The sequence below is a fragment of the Marmota monax genome, unplaced genomic scaffold (genome assembly GCF_021218885.2).
Source record: "Marmota monax isolate L192 unplaced genomic scaffold, Marmota_monax_Labrador192_F-V1.1 WCK01_AAM20220418_F8-fsc00101, whole genome shotgun sequence".
Lineage (NCBI taxonomy): Eukaryota > Metazoa > Chordata > Mammalia > Rodentia > Sciuridae > Marmota > Marmota monax.
The window spans coordinates 1,886,297-1,911,473 of record NW_026692786.1 but is presented as its reverse complement, the minus strand read 5'-3'; the positions used below and the strand labels follow the sequence as shown (position 1 = coordinate 1,911,473).

Below are 25,177 nucleotides of genomic sequence, written 5' to 3'. Positions count from 1 at the left end.
GTCCTTCTACAACTAAAAAAAAAAAATTTTAAATGCTATCCCATGATGTATCTCTAACTGATCATATTTTTAAAGTAATTATTATTATTTAATATCACTGCCAGTAATACAATACTTATGATAAGGAATCTTATAATTTTAAGAATTATAGCTATACAACTCTCATAATTACTATTGTAAAGGACAATGGAAAAGCTCCGTAAACTCAACAAGCCAAAACAACCATTTACCTGTCCGAGATTTTATTAGCAGGACCGTAGTGGTCAGTCGCAGAAGAGAAGAGGGGGAGAGGAAGGGGGAGAGGGAGGGGGAGAGGATTACAGGCATGGGGCCCTGAACCTGGCTCAAAATAAAATTTAAAAAGAGGGCAAGATGTGTAGCTCAGTGACAAAGCACCCCTGGTTTAATTCCCAGGACCACAAAAAAAAAATTGTCAAGATATAAGACTGGGCAAAACAGAAATTTTGTGCAAAAGGAGGTAGAACTGAGTCAGTTACTGAGTACAATAGTTTCTCTTCTAAATGGCTGCTTTCATAAAAAGAAGTGAAATTGGGAGCTGGGGATGTAGCTCAATAATAGAGCATGTGCCTAGCATGCACAAAGTCCTGGATATGATCCCCAGTCCAGGTGGGGAGTAGTGCAGTTTGAACTTAAAAACTTGGGTACAGGTCTTGGCTCAATCACTGACTACCTCAGGTCAAGACTATCACCTTCCCTGTCCTTAGTTTCTCCACCAAAAAGGGAATAACATGTGAAACTGATTCTCAACTCTAAACATAGGTGGTGTGAAACGGCAAAATGCTTATAAGAGAAGTTTGCTCACAGTGACATTCATGTGCTAGTTACTATCTCACAACATGCAAAGTCATCTTTAGATCAGGATCCTAACGCTGTCATGACTCGGCTTTCCTTTGACAGATTGGGATAGTGAACTCAATGGACTTGACTGAGATCGGGGGTGCCCAGGAGGCTGATAAAGCATTATTTCTGGATGTGTCTGTGAGAGATTTCTGGAAGAGATTAGCATTTGAATCAGTAGACTAAGTTAAAACTAGCACCTTCACCAGTATAAGCAAGCATTATCTAACCACAGAAGCCCAGAGTAGAAAAAAGAGGCAACAGCTCTAGTTGGGACCTTAGCATCTCCCAAGGTCTAAGTGGTAAAAAGAAAAAGAAAGCTTGTTCCCCAGGGAGGCATTATTAGGAGGTGGTGGAGCCTTTAGTAGGTGGGCCTCCTGGGAGACCTTTAGGTCATGTCCTTGAAGGGGACTATGTGTCCCTGGCCCCTTCCTCTTTCTCTTTTTTGCTTCCTGTCATGAAGTGATTGGTTTTGGGTCACAGACCCTAAGCAATGGAGCCAATTGTTCATGGACTGAAACCTTTAAAACTTTGAAAATAAACCTTTTCTAAGTCTACTATCTCAGGTACCAGGAAAGCTAACACAACAAGGAAGGGCGGATTCCCACCTCTCTCTCTCCCCCCTGTCCCTGAGAGTAGGACGTCCATCTTTCCTACCCTAAGACAGCAGAGCTCCAGGTTCTCAGGCTATGCCTCACCCACCATCCATTTGTGTACTTCCCGGTTCTCAAGATTTCAGCCTCGGGCTAAATTACCATCCAGGCTTCACGGGATCTCCAGCTTGCAGACAGCAGATGGTGGGACTTCTCGGCCTCCATAATCACATGAGCCAATTTCTGTAAGAAATCTCTTCTTATAATCTATATATATCCTATGGGTTCTGATTCCCTGGAGAACCCTAACTAATACACAAATCTCATCTGGACTTCCCTGCAGAGGTGGCAGTGTGTTGGAGTAGTCCTCTCTCTCTGTGGGATTTGTACCTTAAGAGTGCACACCTCCCAGGCTGGGATACAGCTCAGTGGTAAAGCGCTTGCCTCACATGTGAGAAGCCCTGGGTTTGATCCCATGTCGAAAAAGAAAAGAAAAAAAGTGAGTACCTCCTTAAATGTTGTGCCCTAGGTGCTTACTTTGTCTCATCCTAATCTCAGACCTAGTTCCTTGAAGAATTTATAAAGCCCACAGATATAGGAGTAAGCCATATGAATCCTTTCCAGGCCTAATGTGCTCTTGCCACTGAAATTTCCTCATAGATGAGTTGGCCTTCTACATTCCTCTGCATGGGGTTAGAGGCCTGCATCTTGCAAGCCAAGTCACCGGATTATTATTAATTTCTTCTTTTTTCTTTTTGGTACTGGCAATTAAACCCAGGGGTGCTATACCCCCAATCCTTTTTAATTTTTATTTTGAGGCAGGGTCTCCCTAAGTTGCCCAGGCTGACCTAGAGCTCGTGAATCTCCTGCATCAGATTTCCCTGTCACAAGAATATACATTCAGGAGTATACCATCATACCTGGCTGAGAAGTCACAGAATTAGAACTTCATGTCCCATCATCACCATCCATCTCCAGATTCATCATCCCAAACTGAAACTCCAACCCACTCTAAGCCACTCCCTAGCAGCCACTGCACATCTGTCTCTGTGCGTTTGACCTCATTTAAATGAAAAGAAACAATGTTTGTCCCTTTGTTGGGATCTTCTCTTCTCAAAAAGAATGAACTCCTGATTAAAGTTAGCAGTTTCACCCTATAGTTGGATCTCTACTCCCAATAACCTACTAATGTAATAGTAAAGGAGGTAAAAGATGAAAAGCTACAAGAGATGGAAAATCATCAAAAGATAAGAAATTTCAACAAATGTGTTGATGCTATAAAGTAGAGGGTGGACACAAAGGTGTTACTGCTGTTGACCGGTGACGAGTCCTTGCTTCCCCAATGTTGAAGAATAACACCAAAGAAGCACGTCGAGGCAAGGTCAGAGTAGAAATTAGAAGTTTATTAAAAGACAGCAGAAAAGACTTCTCCCAGAGGAAGAAGGGGACCCAAGAGGTGGAATCCGTGGAATTGCGGTTGACTCCCCCTTTTATAGTTTTGGTGATGGAATGTAGGTTGGAAGACCCGAGGGGTGGGACACAGGTGGGCCAAACAAGTAATCTGGGCAGGAAGGACTTCATTATCACTTCTTGGGATGGGCTATCTCCAAATCTGTTGGGGGCTGTTTCCTGGGTTCTATTAACATTTCTTTGGGGTGGACTTTGGCCTAGGGCCTTTCTGGGACTTCATTAACATTCCATGAGTTGTCCTGCATTTCCCGGAATCATTGTCAGCATGGCCTCCATTTTAGATCTTACTCGATATTAGACCCGATTTACCTAACTACACTGACTACCTAACTTTAAATCTGGCTTCAAAGGGACAAATATTGCATGATTCAACTTATAAGATGTTCCTAAATGAGCCCAACCCATGGAGAGTAGAATGGTGGTCGCCAGGGGCTGCAGGGAGAAAGGAGAATGGGAAGTCAGTGTTTAGTAGGTAGAGTTCATTTGGGTAAGACAAGAAAGTTCTGGAGATGGTGATGAGCAATGGCTGCACCATAATGAAAATGTATCTAACGCCACTGAACTGTACAATGAAAAAGGGTTAAAATGGGCCTGGGCTGTGGCTCTGTGGCAGAGCGCTTGCCTAGCACATGTGAGGCACTGGCTTCGGTCCTCAGCACCACATAAAAATAAATAAAATAAAGGTATTGTGTCCATCTACCAAAATAAAAAATTCAAAAATAAAGAAAAAGGGTTAAGATGATAAATTTTATGTTGTATATATTTCTTTCATACACACACAGTAACAGAGGTAGCAGTAACTGATAACTCTAGACACAGGAGGACAAGAACTGGAATTACTCGGTGGGGAGATGGAAAAGGGAACTGTAGCCAAGGAGGAAGGAAACCCTCCATCCCTTGTATCTCCACATTACATATCTTATAAATTCCCAGTAGAGCAAAGGCGGGAGTAAGTACTGTAAGAGTAAAAGAAATTGAAGTTAAAGTGTAAAAAAAATGGGTATTGTAAAGTTTCTAAGCTGCAAAGCCTGAGTTAAAATGTAAAGGACCAGGTATTGTTAAGTTCCTATGCTACACCCAAAACCTGAAATTCCTGTAGTTGTTAAAACAATTCCCGGGACTGTCCAGTAGATAAATAACCTGGACCCTGTGCAGTTTGGCATGTAGGCATTCAGGGCCCAAACCAATCAGTTTGAATGTACCCCCACTTCCCGCCCGACCTGTTCCCGCCAATGAATGTACTAATCATGTTTGAGAATTGTTGTTTGATTTGTATGGTGATTTGTTAAAGGAGACTGTGATGTATATAAAGTCCCCGCCCTCCCCAAAAAGTGTACTTAAGCACTGCTCAACCCCTGCTCGGGGCTCTGGGCCACTCTCCCTTGTTGAGTGAGCACGGAGCCCCAGCGCGCTGGATTCTTCAATAAACCCCCTTTTGCGGTTGCATGAGTCGGTCTCTTGGTGGTCTCTTCCTCCGACGTTCGCCGGACCCTTACAGTACGGTGGTGCATGCCTGTAATCCCAGCTGCCCAGGAGGCTGAGGCAGTAGGATTGTGAGTTCAAAGCCAGCCTCAGCAATTTAACGAGGCCCTAAGCAACTTGGTAAGATGCTGTCTCTAAAGAATATATAAAAAGGGCTGGGGATGTGGCTCAGTGGTTAAGCACCCCTGGGTTCAATCCCTAGTACCAAAAAAACAAAGCAAAACAAAAAAGGCAGGAATAAGACATGGAGCTGAATCTTCCTACTTTCCTCACTATCATTCTCATATAGTGGCCATGGGTGCCTGACATACACACCTTAAAATTGTAGGGGTTCTTCTCTTAAAAAAAAATTGAAACTGCAAATAAAAATTTTGTGATACGAGCTAAAAAAAACTGAATACCCACAAACCTCTACAGTCTGTCATTTAAAGACTCACTGGTTAAATGTCTACAGTGACTTCCCACCTGATCATCCTAAGTGATGTCCTAACTGAAGTACCATAAATATAAACAAATTGTTTATGATATTGAAGCCAGATTTAAAATTAGGTAGTCAGTGTAGTTAGGTAAATCAGGTCTAATATCAAGTGAGATCTAAAATGGAGGCTGTGAGAATGAATCCCTGGAAAAGTTGAGCAACTCTTGAAATGTTAATGAAGTCCAGGAAACAGCCCCCAGCAGATTTAAAGATAGCCCATCCCAAAAAAGTGTTAATGAACAGTCCCAGCAGATTTGAAGATAGCCCATCCCAAAGAAACATTAATGAACATTCAAGCAAACTTGAAGATGCTGCCTCAGAAGTCCTTCCTGCCCAGATTACTTCTTTGGCCCACCTGTGTCCCACCCCTCGGGCTTTCCCACCTACATTCCATCACCAAAAACTATAAAAAGGGGAACACATTCGCCCTTCAACAGATTCCATCTCTTGGGTCCCCTTCTTCCTCCGGGAGAAGTCTTTTCTACTATCCTTTAATAAACTTATAATTTTCCACTCTGACCTTGCCTCGGTGTGCTTCTCTGGTGTTATTCTACAACATTGGGGAAGCAAGGACTTGCCACCCGTCAAAAGCGGTAAAAATATTATTCTCATATGTGCTCCCACTAGTCACCAGACTTTGAAAAAGTCTCCACCATTAAAGTCTCCTACTAAGGTCAACCAACAAAACAAGACCAGGAGGCAGAGGGAATCTTCATGTTATGTACGTAACTGTCAGCACATGCATAGTAAAGCCAGGCCCCACCCATATATGGAAGGCCTACCTTATTATGCATACAGCCTAGACCTCTGCAAGGAGCAAATAAAGGTAGCTATGGAATGGAAAAGAACTCCCCAATATCTCTACATACTTGTCCCGTGAGATAAATCTTCATTTATCTGAGTTGTAATTAATAGACAATGTCTAAAACAGATGCATCAAGAACTGATGATATAAACATATTTTTAGAGACAATGATAACCACCAGCAGAAACAGCTGAAAGAGTTAAACATACTTGCCTCTGGAAGACCACCGCAGCAGAGGGGTAGTCTGGGAATGAGCTCTCCCACTTGATTCGATGGTTTAATTTTGTGATATACTTGTGGTATTTTGATTTAAATTTTTTTCCCCAAGAAAATGACTGGAAGGTTCTTTTCCTTGTGTAGCACTGTTTCATTCTGGAATCTTCCAATTAAGCTTTTGGCTAAACACATAAATATGATAATGATAATTATTCAGGAATCCGGAGGTTGGTGAAAACATTGTGTGCCATTAGAGTAATCAAGCTCAGCTCTAACGCATTTTGGCTTTTCAGGATAATTAGACCACACTGGAGGCCCAGATGGGGTGAATGAGAAAGCCATGGGTGTCTGCCACATAGGAACAAGAAAACATCACACAGAACTACTCAACTGGCAATTGAAATTTGCATGTTAACTTAGTACACAACAAGAAATGAATAAAAATGCTTGGGTTTGGTGCAAAACATTTCACTTTAAAACCAAACATAGATAATGATCGTCCTATACAACTCATTTTAAGCCCTCATATTAAAATAGAATCTTTAAAGCTAGAAGTAGTTTTTTCTATATACTCTATTTTTTTAAAAAAAAGTTCATATCTCTGATCATAATACAAAATAACATTTAATCTATTAATTCATGTGATAAAGATTTATTGTGTCCCTACTCTATGTGAGGACCTGGGTTGGTGCTAAAAATGCAATAGTGAAAATACATATCCAGTCCCTGATTTCCGCACATTTTAAAGACTAATGTTGGGCTGGGATTGTGGCTCAGTGGTGGATTGCTCGCCTAGCACAGGCAGGACCCGGGTACGATCCTCAGCACCACATAAAAAAAATAAAGGCATTGTGTTGTGTCCATCTACACCTAAAAAACAAATATATTTAAAAAAAAAAAAGACTAATGTATAGGGGCTGGGGTTGTAGCTCAGTGGTAGAGTACTTGCCTAGCACCAGTGAGGCACTGAGTTTGATCCTCAGTATTACATAAAAAAGCAAACAAAAAAATAAAGGTTAACTTCTTTAAAATAAAATTAAAAAAGACTAATGTATAATATGAACAGGTAAATTGCACTGTCACCACAGTGTGCAATGACAGGCTTGGTACATGCTATGGTTTGAATATGGTTTGAGTGTGTCCCCCTAAGTTTCATGTGCTGGAAACTTGGTCTCCAGTGTGATGATGTTGACATGGAAGCAACTTTAAAAGGCAGGGCCCAGAGCAAGGCAATTACGTCAAGGGAGGCACTGCCCTCAGAGGGATTAATGCTGGTCTTTAAGTGAGTTCTTTGAGAGCAGGTTGCTAAAACCATGCTGTTGGCCTATTCTGCACATGCCAGTTCCCTTTCCATTTCTCTAACATGTTATGATGAAGCCAAGGGAACCTCACAAGATAGGGTCTGCCCAATATTGGATTCTCAACCTCCAAAACTATATGCTAAACCAACTTTCTTTCTTTGCACCTCCGGTATTTTGTTATAACAACAGAAAATAGGCCAAGACAGTACATGAATATATTCATGCAGTGAGATAATACACATTGGATAGTAATTATCTCAGACTGCGTATCTCAGGACAGCAGTGAGAAGGCTTCTGTACTCGTCAAGTGACAGCTTGGCTAAGAACTGCAATGGCAAAGCATGAGATGGGAAATCTGAGGGAAATTTAATATCGCTTCTGGAATGGAGGACAAAGGCTAGGGGAGGTAGGTAGGGAAATAGATCATGATGAAAGGGGGAAAATAAGAGTGAAACCAGAGAGTTAAGTAAGCCAGTTCATACAGGAGTTTGTAAATAGCATACCCAGGTAATTCTAAGAACATAGGACCATAAGAAGCCACTGAAATGATTGAAAGCTTTGGGTGGGTGGGGAAAGCAGGGTATGCAATGAGCTGCAATGCTTACATTCTGCCAAAATTCATTTGTTGAGATCCTCAAACCCACGAGTCTCGCATTAGGATGTAGGATCTTTAGGAGGTGATTAGGTCTTGAGGGGCAAGCCCTCATAGGTGATTTTAGTATCCCTAAAAAAAAAAAAAAAAAAAAAAAAAGACCTCAGAAGGGCTGGGCGTATAGCTCAGGGAATAGAGCACTTGCCTAACATGTGCCAGGCCCTGGGTTCAATCTCCAGTACCAAAAACAAAAACACAAACAAACAAACAAAAACCCATCACCTCAGAGAGATCCTGTGCACCTTTCTCCATATGAAATTTTAGCAAAAAAGGCAACCATCTAGGAACCAGGAAGTGAGCCCTCACCTGACACTAAATCTTCCAGAGCCTATATCTTAGACATCCCAGCTTCCAAACTGTGAGTCATAAATTTCTGTTGTTTATAAACTGCTAGCTTAGGGCTGGGATATAGCTCAGTTGGTAGAGTGCTTGCCTTGTATGCACAGGCCCTGGGTTCAATCCCCAGCACCAAAAATAAATAAACAAACAAACAACTAGTTTATGATATTTTGTTATAGCAGCCCAAATGGATTAACACGTGAGGGAACAGCATGAGGTACTGGGTTCAATCCCTGGTACCACATAAAAATAAACAAATAAAATAAAGGTATTGTGTCTATCTACATCTAAAAATAAATAAAGATGTGGGGGGATGGTCTCAATGAAGAGGTCTGGTAATCATCAGATTTGCATTTTAGAAAGATTTTTTTTCTCAGAAAAATTCATTATAGATTAGTTTCCATTGTTGTGCTTACTTTTGAATGACATACAAATCTTATTTGTTTCAGTTGTTAGTTGTTTAAGGAGTTGGAAAAATATTTGAATAATAGAAAAAATTAAGAAAACTAATTGTAGAGTACCATTAAATGTACAAAGCATTTAGCCATATGTACTTTTGCGGCATATATTTAGAAGGTGAATGGTATAGACAGAGATTTGGACCTGGTTTCACCACTTTTCCACCCTATGTCTGTGGACGATGCTGATAAGTGATGATGGCATAAAGTCCTATTGTCTCAGATACAACTTTTGTCTCAGAATCCTTTTCAATACAGGTCTCCAGGCTAGCAGTGCCATGTACTCGAGTTGTCACTTGTAAATAATTCGATTTGCCATCCTAGAATGGTATAGAGTACAGACATTGTAAGACCATACAGACTGGATTGAAATTCATGATTTTCACCTTGATCCTGGGCCTAAATTACTTGATTTCCCTAAGTATCAGTTTTTCTCATTTTATTTATTTATTCATTCATTCATTTATTCCTTCATTCATTTTGCCCAGTCTGGTCTCGAACTCATGGGCTCAAGCAATCCTCCTGTCTCAGCCTGTGGAGTAGCTAGGAATCTAGTCATGTGCCACCAGGCCCAGCTTAGTTTTCTCATTTTAAAGTTAGAAATAAAAACATATATACAGAGGACTCCTTTTAATTAAAAAGCAGATAACTGTGAAATTGTATCATCTCTGCCTTTACCAGTGTAAATTCAATGATCACACTCTGAAAAGAGTGAGAGGTAGAAATCGGTAACCATTCTACTCAAGAGCAAACATGGGGTGGGGGACACCTTCCATTGAATCATTCATTATTCTCAGTTTCAGCATGTCTCTCATAGAATGAACATCTCACCCAATAAGAGTGGTTCTGTTGTTTGAAAGGATGTATTTTTCCCAAAAACATGATTCTTAAATGCAGGCCAAAAACATCTTATGTTACTTAAATGAATAGTGGTGGTCACATTAAAGGATGGTGAGGGGGACTTGTTTCTCCCATATTCTCCATCAGCTACTCACCCTGCCTCACAACAACAACAAGAAAAAAAGTGAAAAACAGCATACTAGCTAGATAAAAGTTAAGACAATCTTCAAATTCCCATAGTCTCTCCTTCCAACCAGACTGATACTTCTTAGCTCCTCCACTGTACAAATTTGAGAGCTTCCTGTTACTGAAAATATTCAATAGAGAGGGATGTATTTTTAACTCTAGGGGTACCAAGAGCTCTTAAGCAGGGAAGCAACAAAGGAGCTGGAGTTTAGAAAGCCTGCTATGGTAGTGAAATGTGTCACTGTTCTCAACCTGGTTTCTAGCAATAAGTTATAGAGTCATAAGTACAATACACTATGGGCTATCAAACTGATTAACTGCATTTATGCATGGTTCCTGATGCCCTCAGGTGCAAGAAACCCAGATCTACTGAACATAAATTAAAATCAACAAGATTGATGACCAACTGGGGATAGCTAAATAAGAACACCTGACTTCAGGACTAGATACTGTATTACTCATTTTCTGTTGATCTAACAAAATATCTGAGGCTGGGAACTTTATAAAGAAAAGAGGTTTATTTAGCTCACACTTTTGGAGACTGAAGGTTCAAGGTCAACTCTCTTTATCTGTTCACCCTCTGGTGGACCCTCTTGGCTGTGTTATACATGATACCACCATGGCAGGCAACATGCTCAACCAGGAGAAAACATATGTGGAGACAGGAAGAAGCCAATCTTGCTTTTTTATTTTTTGTACCAGGGATTATATTCAGGGGCACTTAACCACTGAGCTACATCCCCAGCCCTTTTATTTTTATGATTTAGAGACAGGGCTTCACTAAGTTGCCTAGGGCCTCACGAAGTTGTTTAGGGCCTAAGTTGCTGAGACTGGCTTTGAACTCATAATCTTTCTGCCTTGGCCTCCCAAGCTACTGGGATTATAGGTGTACATCACCGTGCATGGCCAGTCTTGCTATTATTATTATTATTATTATTATTACTATTATTTGTAGATGGACACATACCTTTATTTGTTTTTATATAGTGCTGAGGATGGAACCCAGTTCTCATACGTGCTAGGCAAGTACTCCACCATTGAGCAACAACCCCACCGGAGTTTTGCTCTTTTTATAACAACTTAGTCTTAATTATGCAACCAGAATTAATACCTTCCAATGACATGCCCACCTCTTAAAGACTCCACCATCTTTCAATATTGCCACATTGGGGATCAAGATTTCCCATTACATGAATCAATGGGGGACATGCTTAAGCCATATAAACCACAGCAGACACTTAGGTGAGGATTTGATGTAGCCAAGGGGCATGGATAACAAACAATTTATTTGCGGGTAGAAAGGAAGTGGATGCAGTAATTTTGGATACTTTGAGTTGAAAGTGTCTTGTGACTGATTGCATTTATTGTGTATTTAAGGCTGGGGATGTAGCTCAGTGGTAGAGCTCTTGCCTAGCATGCCTTGGGTTTGATTCTCAGCTACACACACACACTGCATACCATGTAGTTAATGTGACCCTGGAAGTCAGGAGATGTAAAATGGAGGTGTAAATTGGGGAACTGTCAGTTTTTGGAAGATGACTGTGGAAAAGGATAACCTAAAGAAGCATGAAAAGATAAACTGTATCCTAGGCCTATAATGAGAAGAAAAAAACAAGTATAAGAATTCAACTTCCTGATATTGACTTTATATTAAACCAGGGATTCATAGCCTGCCTCTGAAGCCACTGTGCACCAACCCCATTGCAGCCTCTTAGATTTCTCTGCTGCTTCCCCCACTCTGTAACACCAGGCTTCTCACCATTTGTTCACTCAGCTCACCAGACATCCTGCCTGTGCTCTGCATTCATCTTCCTGTTTATTCATGCCACAAATATTCACTGAGCAGCTGCCCTAAGCCAGGTGCTGTACTAGGCCCTAATGATACAGAAGTGACCAAAACATCCTGACTCAAAACATGAACACTCTAGTAAAGGAGATGGGCACACACAAATAACTAAGTGGACATATTGGGGAGAGATAATGCTATGCAGAAAAAAAAACAAGCTGAGCAAGGAGATATAAAGTGATATACTACTTTTGTGTGTGTGTGTGTGTGGTGCTGGGCCTTGTGCATGCAACGCAAGCCCTCTACCAACTGAACTTTACCCCAGCCCCTTTTTAAAAAAATTTTATTTGCAGTACTGGGAATTGAATCCAGAGGTGCTCTACCACTGAACTACATCCCCAGTCCTTTTTTTTATTTTGAGACAGGGTCTCCTTAAGTTGCAGAGATCCTCTGGCCTCAGACTCCCAAGCCACCGATTCCAGCAAGTAGCAATATTTTAAACAGGGCAGAAAGGAAAGCCATCTCTGGAGGTGACAGGGGCACAGATCGGAATTAAGTGTGAAAGTTCTGTGTACAGAGGTGAGAAATGCAACTGAATGGGGAAAGGAGATAACAAGAAGCCAAAATAAGGAGTCTTGTTTTTCCTTTTGTGTGACATGGAATCAGATTAGTGAGCAGAGGAGGGACATGACCTGACTTAGATTTGAACAAGATCCCTCTGCCTGTGAATCCAGTAAAATTAGATTTGAACAAGATCCCTCTGCCTGTGAATCCAGTAAAACCTATTGAAGCAGGTTCACAGTGGCGCAAGCCTGTAAATTTCAGCCACTCAGGAGGCGGACAAGTTTCCAGCCTTGGAAAGTTGGTGAGACCTAATTTCAAAAAAAAATGAAAAAAGGTTGGAGACATAGTTCAGTGGTAGAACGCCCCAGAGTTCAATCCTCAGTGATTCAAAAACAAAGAATCAATGTGGAAGAAAAAAAAGAGAGAGAACTCTTACATTCCAACTGGAAGGCTAAGGAGACTATCCTTTATAGGAAACTAAGAGTTCGCAGAACTGATCAAAGTTACAGGCAAATACTTGGGATTGGTCGGTGTACAATAAAACGAAGAGCTAGGAGCTTGGATCCGGGCATTTCAAGTGTTGGACAGAACAGGGCTAAAAACCGAATCTTTGGAATGGAGTCCCAGCTCCTCTGCGAGCAGCCCGGGATGCCGAGCCGAGGTAAGGGGCACTCGTTTATTGTGACAGATGTTGTAACAGCTCCCTGAGAGCTCCGAGAGGGCGCGGTTGGCTCAGCAGGGTGAAAAGCCGGCTTAAAAGGACGACCTGCAGCTCTCCCGGAGCTTGGAGGCCGGAGGTAACTTTCCAGGTTGAGGGAACTGTTTACGGAGGCACTGGGCTCCTGACAAAGTACGACGCGTCTGGAAATGGCGGAGGCCAAGGTCAGGGCCAAAAAAGGAGACCAGCACTTCTCCAGTCCCGCCACGGTGTCCCAGAGTCATGAAACACTGCACCTCTGCCCGGAATTCCCCTTAAACGCTAAGACCAGGCCAAGCGGCGCAACTGGGACTTACAGACGCCGCCGAAAAATCGGGAGCGGCCCGCGGTCGCCCGAGTCTCGCGAGAGTTCGGCCTCGCCCGCCCAGCATGCCCCGCGCCGCCTCCGCTGCCGCCGCCGCCGCCGCCGCGCCGCGGTTTGAGGGCGGGAGGCTGGGGGAGGGTAGCGGAGCCGGCGCCGCGGCCATGTTGGATCTGAGGCGGCTGCTGTAGGCGCCGACGGAGCGAGCGGGCGTGCGGAGCGGCGACAGCGGCGTGGGATCTGCCTCTCTGCGAGCGGCCCGGAGGGGCGGCGGCGGCGGCGCCATGAGCGGGGGCACCCCTTACATCGGCAGCAAGATCAGCCTCATCTCCAAGGCGGAGATCCGCTACGAGGGCATCCTCTACACCATCGACACCGAGAACTCCACCGTAGCCCTCGCCAAAGGTATGCCGGGGCCGGCCTCGGGGTGGGGGACCGGGCCGGGCGTCCACTCACTCGGGGCTGCACGCCGCTCTCGGCCCGCGGCCTCTTCGCGCCCACCTCCTCCCTCGGTCGTCCTCGGGGAGGCCGCTCCCTCCCGGCCCGGCCTCGCGGGCCGGGCCGCGGCCTCCCCGAGCTCCCCGGAGGTCCCCGCCTTAAATCCGGGGAACTACGGGACCGAGTGCGCGACGAGCGGGGCGGTGCTGAAGTCCGAGAACGGACCGGAGAACACCGAGATACGTGTCTTCCAACTCCGAAATTCGGTGGTTCTGTCGTCTCGTCGCCAAACAAAGCCGGAGTATTCAAAGAATTTTTCCGCCTACCTTGAGTTTAGTGCTGACTCGTGGATTCCCCTGCACCCATTTTTTTTTTCTACGTTCTTAATTTCAACTCGTTGCAATTTTCCTCAAGTGAACGATAAAGTAATGTGCCAAAACTTTGGGTTCAATGTGCGACACGTATGATCTCGAAATGCCATTGACCATCGAGCAGATCACATCCCACTTGTCTCATCTGTGATAGTTACCTGTTAAACCGGAATCCTCCTGTTTCCCAGTTGTGCAACCGTCTCTTTAGAGTGCACATCAAAATGTTTGCTGTTGACCCCAAGGGCCTGTTTCTGGAAACATGGTAGGTAGGAAAGTTTAAGCTTGACCCAGGACCCTTGCTCACAGTTCAGGTTCAGATCTGAGTGGTCTGTGGCCGCTGACCGACACCGGTAGATGCGCGCTTGGAAAGGGAGATTTGTTGAGGAGGAAGGTGTCCCTACCCAGAGTATTTAGTAAGCATCGCGAAGTCTGTGGGTTTTGTTTCCGTTCACGTGCATAGGGCCTTTGCTCCGTCAGGAAATCAGAAAGAAAATAAACTTTAGCCTCTAATCGGAAAGGAAATCTCACAACAGTTTGTATCACGGAGGAGGAGAAGCAAGATAACCCAGGTAATTTTCCCAGCATCTCAGAGTTATTATAAACAGCATACCATGGTAGGGACAGATGTCCAGGGTAGGAAGAAATTTTCTGAATCTAAAATTATTAACTCGTTAATTGATAAAAAAGTTGTTTCACAGTAGCAAAAAAGTTTTAATGGCATTTTTTAAATGCTCTATTAGTCCCTTTTAATAGTGCTAGTTTTGAGACAAACCTTATACCTGGGTAAAGAATCTCTTTATATTACAGAACTGTGTACTATTGGGACTGAGAGTGTGACCCTGTTGTAGAGAACTTGCCTGGAGTGCTTGAGGCCCTGCTTTCTGGGTTCCATCAACAGCACTAACAACAAAAAAAATTTTTTTAAAGGAACCTTATGCTATAAAAGAGTAGTTTAAGATGATCTACAGTTGGATTGTGGTGATAATTGCACAACTCAGTAAATTTACTAAAAAAAAAAAAAAAATACTTGAATCGCATACTTTTAAAACTTAGCAAGTTTTTTTTCTGAAAAACAGTAGCTGACCTCTGTGGTTCTTGCTATAGTCCCAGCTACTTGGTAGACTGAAGCAGGAGGATTGCTTTAGCCAGCAGTCTTCTCATGACTCATTCATTGCCTGTTAAAATGGGTTAGTTCTTTGTCATCTGTTTAGAAACTCACTTTACTTCAGGGTGCATAATTTTGTTTAGTGGTTATTAAAAGACTTGACCAGTAATGCATCTTAAATGACTTATTTTGGTTGTTCTTTAATAACTATTTTTATATTAAGTTTTTTATATTTGACTGTATACTGTAGTGGCTTAGTTTTATGTCTTTATGAAATCATGAAAAATGTTCTCTAAAATACTTGGTGAGAACCACATATAGGTTGAGAACAGTGTTTCTCATTAAAGCAGCTTAATAACTTTTTAAGAAAAAAATTTTTTGTAGTTGTGATGGACACGATACCTTTATTTTTATTTATTTTTATGTGGTGCTGAGGATCAAACCCAGGGCCTCATACATGCTAGACGAGTGCTCTGCTGCTGAGCCATAGCCCCAGCCCCAACCCATTAATAACTTTTTTAAAAATATATATTTTTTAAAGATCTGAATTTAAAAGATGTCTTGCCAGCTTAGTGATTTATCAGTGAGTTGGCTGTGTTCCCTTTACTTCTCACAAAGAAAAGAGTTCATACATTTTTGAGATTTCCAATATATTAATTTCAATCGTTTTCTTAAAAGTTATGTACTTTTGTACATGAACCTAAAGATGTGTATTTTAATGTTCCATGTTTAAATGTGTCTCTTCAACAGATACTAAAATCAATAAATATTGTATTTGTAATAGTTAAATTCATCACATTAAATTTATGACATCAAACAATTTGTTCCTTTGTCGTAACAATGTATGAATTTAACAATATGAATACAGCAATTAAAAATGTTTAATCATTTAATTTGCATTTATGACATTGATATTTTCTTAAAAATATTTTTAGTTGTAAGTGGTCCCAATACCTTTATTTAATTTGTTTTTTTATATGGTGCTGAGGATTGAACCCAGTGCCTCATACTTGATAGACAAGCATTCTACCACTGAGCCACAACCCCAGCCCATTACATTGGTATTTAGTCCATACATAAATGTATTCTTTTTCTTAAGAAGTATGAGTTAATATATAATGGGTTTTTTGGAATTTAATCATGCTTACAAAAAGTGGAGTTGCCAGATCTTGATTATATTATCTATTTCTTATTATCTAAAACTATAACCATCCAATCAATACTGAATACTTATTTCATATTTCAAAATTAGAAGTGAGGAGTTCAGTCTTAAAATTTTACAGTTTACATGACTTGTTGAATAATGTAATATCTGAAAAGTCTACTTTTTCAGAATTTGAAGAATGGTAGTCTAACAGATTAAAATTGAAAGTTTACTCACAGAATTAGAATGTATTCTTACATATGGAGATCCTATTCCTTTTTATTTTTTATTTTGAGATAGGGATCACTAAGTTGCTTAGGACCCCACTGATTTGCTGAAGCTGACCTTGAATTTGCAATCCTCCTGCCTTATCCACCCCGGCTGTTTGGATATTTTTCTTGAAGCTATATACTTAGAATTTGAATTGCAGAAACATAGGGAACATGTGTCTTTATTAGGTAATGCCAAACAGTTTTCCATAATAATAGTTTATTACCTTTTACCTCAATTATTAGTATGTTACAGTTCTAATGGCTCCATATTCCTTGACAACAGTAATACTTGGCATTATATATTTTAATTCTAGCCAAACTAGTTGAATGTGATTTTAATCTCCATTTCCCTGACTACTAATGATGTTGGATGTCTTTTCATATCTTGGCCATTTGAATTTCATTTTTCATGAAGTCCTTCTGAAACTTATTGCCCATTTTTCTATTTAAATGCATGTCTTTTTATAGAATTCTGGATTTGAATATAAATCCTTACTTGGATGTTTATGTTGCAAATATCTTTTCCCATTTAGTAGTTTCTTATGATGAACAGTTCTTCATTTTAATGTGACATGTTTATCAGGCTTTTCTTTGATGGTTAGTGGACTGGTCTTTTTCCTTCTTTGTTTGCTCCCTTCCCCTCTTTCCTTTGCTTTGCTTTGCTTTGCTTTCCTTTTTTCCCCTTTTCTTTCCTTTGCTTTTTCGCCCTTTTTGGTGTGGTATAGTATTTCTCTGGTGTCATGGAAAATACTTTGATTTTGCTTTTTTTTACCTTTCGGTATATAATGCACCTAAAACAGATTTTGTGTATGGTGTGAGGCAGTTAGATAAGTCATTTGGCTTATATGGGTCCATATTATGATTTAGGTTTTTTGTGTTTGGGGTACAGGGGTTCTGGGATTTGAACTCAAGGGCACTCGACCACTGAGCCACATCCCCAGCCCTATTTTGTATTTTATTTAGAGACAAGATCTCACTTGAGTTGCTTAGCACCTCACTTTTGCTGAAGCTGGCTTTGAACTCTTCATCCTCCTGAGTTGCTGGGATTACAGGCGTTTGTTTTCTACTGCACCCAGCTATAATTTGGGTCTTTTATTTGAAGAGTACTTATAATTTAAATATACCTCAAACTATATAGTGCTCTAGAAATTTTTAACTAGTTAGCTTTTGATGTGGTATAGAATTAGTTTGACTATATGTCCTGGTTTACCCTAGTGGGAATCATCATTAATGCTTGTTCTAGCATAATTATTTGAAACATCCCTTTTCTCTCTTGAAAATGTATAGTTTGGATAATATGTGCAATCACGTAATATAAAATCAAAAGTCTAATCAGAAAGGTTCTGCTCAATGGATGATGTCCTTTATATTCTGTTAGCGATTTCACTGACTAGCTTTAGTCCTGTCAAGTGAAACTAAGGTAAGCTTGATGAGCTTTGATCCTAGGAACCTAAGTAAATGTCAAGAGGTCTTAAAGGCACTCTGGAAAGGCATTGATGTCAATCTATTAAGTGTGTTTGTGGCTAATCTGGATTACAGTTTGTTTCTGCAGTTTGTTGCAGTCTTTGTCTCAGCTCTGAGTTTATTTTCTTCTTAGTACTGATCATGACCTACACTTCATCTTCTTTGCTATTTGCATATATGTGCTTGTCTTCACCTTCCCTCCCCACTTCAGAGTCTGACCAACTGGGATGAACAAATGTTTATTTAGTGAGTGAGTAAATGGAAATTATTTAGCATTTTAGTTTATTAATCTTGTAAAAATCTCCTGGGGATACCTCCAAATAATGCTTTTTTATATTCACAATGTATTTTCCATTTAAAATTAAAATATCCAGCTTTCCCAAACAGGAGTATTGGAGAATTTCAGCTAGTAGGGATACAAAAGGATGCATTTTTATGACAAAATTGACATTGTTGGGGAGATAAACTTTTTTATTTTGTGATTCCAGCTCAGTTATCATTTTCATTTAATATTTAAAGAAAAAATCAGTTCCAGATTTTGGAGGAAATTATCATGAAGTGCAATAGACATGAATAGTTTATAAAATAATTCCAGTTATATTTGCACCTGTATCTGTAAATGAATATATATAGTGCCAAATGAAATGAGCTAAAATTAGTAAAATTCTTATCTAAAATAAAGAATTCTTATGTATCTTACTTAGTTGTGCCTGGATAATAATTCAGATGGAAAATAGATTGCCACTGCATAAGGACAAGAAACTTCATGAAAAAATAGTGATTATGGGGCTGGGGTTGTGGCTCAGTGGCAGAGTGCTTGCCTTGCACATGTGAGGCACTGGGTTCGATCCTCAGCACCACATAAAAATGAATAAACGAAATAAAGATATTTTAAAAAGAGTAATTATATTAGACAATTGTTCTTAAATGATTTGCCCTTAAAATCAAGGGATTATTGGAAGGACACAAAAGTGGTAAATTGTAAACAGATTATTTCTTTAATCATCTGATAAGTTTTCACTAACGTAGTTTGTCCACTTCAGGATTGTTAGTTAGACATGTAGTTGTAAACCATAGCCCCAGCAGAGAGTAGTAGAGCTTTGTATGATGGATGAAATACTTATAAGGTATTTTATTTATGTCTCATACAACTTAGAGATATTAATCTAGCAATTCACAAAATCACGACCTAGAACTGCAAAGATCTAGTGAAACTTGAAGCCCTAGTAAAGCCCTGGTTTCTTTTGGTTGCCCTATTTAGTGATGTTGCCAGAACTTGAAGCCTTGGAAACTTATTGTTGCTTTGTTGTTACAGAAAACTTGGTAACTCTGAATCTGAAGTTAGGTGCCCCAAACTGTACATTTTCTAATAATTTAAGATGAGCCATGACTTTGTGTACGAGAAATAGAGAAAACAGTAAGCCCAAAGAATATAATAGGAGAAGGAAAGAAATAAAAGTAAAGAAGTCTTATTTAGACTCAGAATGTGGAGCAGTAAAGCATTTACCTAAAATACATGATGGCCTGGGCCCTGGGTTTGATTTTCCAGTACTGCAACAAAAACAAAAACAAAAAAAGAGAAAGAGAAAAAAAAAGAAAAAAGAAATCTTATTTGTACATAATAACATACAATAATTTTGTATTTAATTCAGTGCCCCACTAATAACAATAACCGCAAAATAGTTTAATTGCTTCATGCTAGAAGATGCCTTCTATAAGAAAAGTTTACCCTTTCTCTCATGATGCTGTAAAGTTGTACTTCAGCTATTTTTAAATATGATATCATTGTTGTAAAATAATTTATTCACAAGAATCTTATTATAATTTTGTGGGGGTTTGGTTTTGTTTAGACCGGAAGAAAAGAGTTTTGACCATGGGCCAAGTAATTTAACTTTTCTTCATTCCCACCACTGTGGAGTGAACCCAGGGTAATTCGCTACTGAGCTACATACACCACTTTTTTTTTTTTTTTTTTAATAGTCTTGCTAAATTGCTGCTGACCTTGAATTTGTGATTTTCTGCCTTAGCCTCCTGAATCTCTGGGAGCTGGGATTTTAGATTTGTGTTACTGTTCCTGGCTCTTTCTTTCTATTTTTGGTATTAGGTATTGACCCAGGGTCTCTTTACTACTGAGCTGTATCCCTAGACCTTTTTAATTTTTTATTTTGAGACGGAGTCTTGCAAAGTTGCTTAGCTGGCCTGGCCTCAAACTTGGGATCTTCCTGCCTCAGCCTCTAAAGTCACTGAGATTACAGGTGTGTGCCACCACACCCAGCTTCTTCATCTTTTCTTTTTTTTTTTTTTTTTTTTAGTTATATAGATGGATCTTTATTTTATTTATTTATATGTTTTGCTGAGAATCAAACCCAGTGCCTCACACATGCTAGGCAAGCAGTCTGCCACTGAGCCACAACCCCAGCCCCTTCTTTATCTTTTCAATAGAGGTGATAACCATGCCCATCTTTCAGAGTCATACTGATAATTAAATGAAGTGATACTGAAATAACTAGTTTATTCTAAGTGCTTAATAAAGAGTAGCAATCCCATTGTTAATTCTAACCACGAGTCTTTAATACACCAACTTTATCAGGCATTCAGACCTGTTAATAATATACAGTGTCTTGATCTTACTACCTTTCACTGTGTCTCATTCCCCCTCACAACTTCACCTCTTTCCTATTAAATTTCATGGATAGTCATTACAATCGGTGCAAATACCCTGACTCTAACAATTCACAATAGCAAGACTGTGGAACCAACCTAGATGCCCTTCAATAGACGAATGGATAAAAAAAATGTGGCATTTATACACAATGGAGTATTACTCTGCATTAAAAAATGACAAAATCATAGAATTTACAGGGAAATGGATGGCATTAGAGCAGATTATGCTAAGTGAAGCTAGCCAATCCCTAAAAAACAAATGCCAAATGTCTTCTTTGATATAAGGAGAGTAACTAAGAACAGAGTAGGGACAAAGAGCATGAGAAGAAGATTAACATTAAACACGGATGAGAGGTGGGAGGGAAAGGGAGAGAGAAGGGAAATTGCATGGAAATGGAAGGAGACCCTCAGGGTTATACAAAATTTCATACAAGAGGAAGTGAGGGGAAAGGGGAAAATAATACAAGGGGGAGAAATGAATGACAGTAGAGGGGGTAGAGAGAGAGAAGAGGGGAGGGGAGGGGGGATAGTAAAGGATAGGAAAGGCAGCAGAATACAACAGACACTAGTATGGCAATATGTAAATCAATGGATGTGTAACTGATGTGATTCTGCAATTTGTACACGGGGTAAAAATGGGAGTTCATAACCCACTTGAATCAAAGTGTGAAATATGATATATCAAGAACTATGTAATGTTTTGAACAACCAACAATAAAAAATTTAAAAAAAAATACCCTGACTCTATACCCATTCCCCTCTCTTGCCATTTTTACATCCAAGCTTGCAGAAATCATAACCATGGTTATATAAACATAGACTTACTGACCAGTTTTACTCTAAACTTATGTTCACTAACCTCAACAGTTATAGTCACTTCCCAAAAATCATATTGTTTTTCCATAGACCTTTCATTATACTCTTCTACTTGGCTATTCCATTCCTTTCCTGAGACCTCCTATACCTCCTTCATCTTTACCTTCAGCCTATTAACCTTTCTTTTTTTTTTTTTTTTTTTAGAATTTTAATATTTTTTTAGTTTTCGGCAGACACAACATTTTTGTTTGTATGTGGTGCTGAGGATCGAACCCGGGCCGCACGCATGCCAGGCGAGCACGCTACCGCTTGAGCCACATCCCCAGCCCGCCTATTAACCTTTCTTCCTTTCTAACTGAGAAAATAGTAGCAGACAAGTGCTGTTGCACAATAGGGTGACTATAGATAACAGTATAGTACTTTTCAGAAAGCTAGAAGCAACGATTTTGAAAGTAATAAAGAAATGATAAATGTTGGAAGAGTTAGCTATGTTTAACTTGTCTAGCTTTATGTATGTATTGTTATTCTGGGGATTGAGCCTAGTATGTACCACTGAGCTACATTCCTAGCCCTCTTTATTTTTATTTTGAGATAGGGTCTCACAGAGTTTTCCAGGCTGGCCTGGAACTTTGGATCCTCCTGCCTTAGTTTCCTGAGGAGCTGGTATTAAAGGTGTGGGTTACTGTGCTCTGCTTAATTTAAATATCATGCAGTGTATCGTGTATCAAAATATTACGTGGTACCCCGTTAATCTATGTACCAGTTAAATTTTTTTAAAAAGCAGACAAATACAGAATTTTTAATAAACTTATTTCACATCTACCCAGTTTCCTGCATTTTTGCCCTCAGACCTCTACCTTTTTGCTGGTCAAAATAAACTATTTTTACTTTGGCCTAAAACCTCCTTTCTGTTTATTCATTTTTCATCCCTCTTCATTACTCAGGTACATTGGCCCTGCAGTTTGCTATTCTCCTTAGTTTTTTTCTTCTTTAATATTTTTTTTCAGTTTTCTTACAGATATATTATTATTCCTCTGATTTAAAAAAAAAAAAAAACCAACAGTGCATTTCCTCTTTTCTGTTACCCTATTTCTGCCTCTTTTTATAGCAAAATTCCTTGAAACTATCTATAACCACTTATGTCCCTTTGTTTGTTTGTTTTGTGTTTTTTTGTGTGTGTGTGTGTGTGTGTGTGTGTGTTTGGTGTCCATTTTTTTAAAACCCATTTCATTTAGATTTTTATTCCCACAGATAAGAAGCTGTTCTGATCAAGGCTACCACAAGACCTCCATGTTTTTAAATCCAGTGGTCAGTTTTTATTCTCATTCTCCTAACCCAGTCAACATTGTACAGCACAGTTGAGCTGTTCTCTGTGAAGTATTTTTATCACTTGACCTTATCCTGTTTTTTCTCATTTTTTACTCACTTCCTTTCAGTTTCCTTTGTTGATTTCTCAACTCTTAAACTTCCAAATGTTGAAAAGCTTCAGGACTCACTTCTCTCTTTTAATCTTTCTGTGTCTTTTTATTTTAGTATTTTTATTTTTCAAGTTGGGGGTCTTATTATGTTGACTAGACTGGTCTTGAACTCCCAAGCTCAAATAATCCTTCTGCCTCAGCCTCCCCAGTAGCTGGGATATAGGTATGTCACCAGGTATGGCTTAATCATCTGCAGTCTTTTGATGACCTCATCCAGTTCATAACTTGAAATATTTTCTATACATTACTAATTCCTTTCTCTGCCTATACCTCTCTGCACAATTTTTTTGGACAGGGAGGAGGTTACTAGGTATTGAACTCTGGGGCACTCGACCACTAATCCACATCCCCAGCCATATTTTGTATTTTATTCAGAGGCAGGGTCTCACTGAGTTTCTTAGCACCTCATTTTTGCTGAGGCTAGCTTTGAATCAAGACCCTCCTGCCTTAGCCTCCTGGGCTGCTGGGATTACAGGCATATGCCACTGCACAAAGCTTTCTCTGAATTCTTGATCTACATGTCCAGTCACCTCCTTAGTATCTCCACATAAGGGGATGGATAACTATAAAATCTCAGTTCAGTGTGTCCTAAATCTGTTCTTCCTCAACCTTCCTCATGTAATTGAATGACAGCTCCATATTCTAGTTGGTAAGGTCAAAAACTTTGGATTCATGCTTGATTCTTCTCATTTTCACACTTCATATGTGATCTGAACCTATCAGCTCTGCTTTCTTTATATATAGTTGTAGATGGACACGATACCTTAGTTTATTTATTTTTATGTGGTGCTGAGGATCGAACCCAGTGCCTCACACGTTCTAGGCAAGAGCTCTTACCACTGAGCCACAACCGCAGCCCCCTGAGCCACAACCCCAGCCCGTCTACTTTCAAAATAGATCCAGAATTTGGATCTATTACCACCTCTTACCACCTCTTATTTTCTCTGGTTCATTATCTCTTGCTAGTTTAGTCAAAGACACTCTAAAGTTCCTGTTTCTTAGATCCAGTTAAGGCCTCTTGATTGACACGCTTATTACACAGTTTTACTTGACCGCTGCTTTGTAATGAAAATTTTTTAAAAAGATGGAGTATTTGGATGACAGATTTTCTTACTGAACCTGTTTTTTGTTTTTGTTTTGCAGTGCTGGGGTTCAAACCCAGGGCTTTCTGCATGCTGGACAAGTACTGTATCATCACTGAGCTGTATTACCAGCCCAACCTGTTTTCTTGATGGCTTGATTGGTTGGGTGGCTGAAAATTTAAATATCTTCTGTATAGAACTTTGAAGTTACTGCTTTGCTGTCTTCTGACATTCTGGTATTGCTATTGCTAATCTGATCCTTAAGAATGTTTCTCTCTGGAAGCTTAGAATTTTTTACCCTAGAATTTTCAAATGTGATTATTGGGATTTCTCCCCCACTCCCCCCTTACCCCCAGTATTTGTCTATGGACCTTGTTGGATCTGCAGATGAGTCTTCAGACTCAATTCTCTGTGGAGAATCTAAAAAGTCATTTTCTTTCTATCTTGTTTCTGTTCCTCCCTTTTCCTGTTCCCAGTCTTTGGGTGGAGGAGGGAACCGAAGGCGAGCCATATTCCCAGCCTTTTTTTTTTTTTTTTTTTTTTTTTTTTTTTTTGAGATAGGGTCTCCCTGAGTTTCTGAGACTGGCCTTGAATTTGTAATCCTTCTGCCTCAGCCTCCCAAACCATTGCTGGGATTACAGGTATAGGCCACCATGCCCAGCACTATTCCTTTTTGAAACTCCTAATGGATACATTTATCCTCTTCTCTTTGTCTCTTTTTTTCCTGTTTCTCTTACATTCTCATATCTCTGTCTCTTCACTTTTTTTTTTTTTAATCATTTGGGAGATTAAAAGCAGCTTAAAATATCAAGATTAAATTTAGGGCTGGGGATGTGGCTCAGGCGGTAGCGCGCTCGCCTGGCATGCGTGCGACCCGGGTTCGATCCTCAACACCACATACCAACAAAGATGTTGTGTCCACCGAAAACTAAAGAATAAATATTAAAAAAAAAAAAAAAAGAAGAAGAAAAGATAAATCTTTAAAAAAAAAAAAGATTAAATTTAGACTATTGGGTAAAGACAGCAGAATGGACATGTTTTTACTTTTCCTCCCTGGTGATAAATTCTATCAGAACTACCTGAAAGGGACTTTTAAAAACACATAAATCAATATAAGACAAAGTAATTTGAAATGTAAATAACATCACAAAATTATGGAGACTGAATTGACTTCTTAGCAGAAATGAGAATACTGCAACCTAAGTAGGCAGTTGATAAAGCCAAGAAGTAACCTTATTTGTATCCCTAAACTCCTAAAAGGCTCAGGAATTGTTATCAACAGTACAAAGGAAACTA

At 39.9% G+C, this 25,177-nt stretch overlaps 1 protein-coding gene across 4 annotated transcripts in view; it reads left to right on the top strand.

Annotated features, from left to right (window-relative positions):
- The first annotated feature begins 13,318 nt into the window (after nucleotides 1-13,318).
- The window catches only part of Lsm14a (LSM14A mRNA processing body assembly factor), a 61,122-nt gene continuing 49,263 nt past the window's right edge, over nucleotides 13,319-25,177 (top strand). For all 4 annotated transcript variants that reach the window (XM_046448160.2, XM_046448159.2, XM_046448158.2 and 1 more), the window contains exon 1: nucleotides 13,319-13,452. In XM_046448160.2, coding sequence (XP_046304116.1) covers nucleotides 13,332-13,452 — 121 coding nt within the window. In that variant the 5' untranslated portion in view covers nucleotides 13,319-13,331. The remainder of the gene's footprint in view (nucleotides 13,453-25,177) is intronic.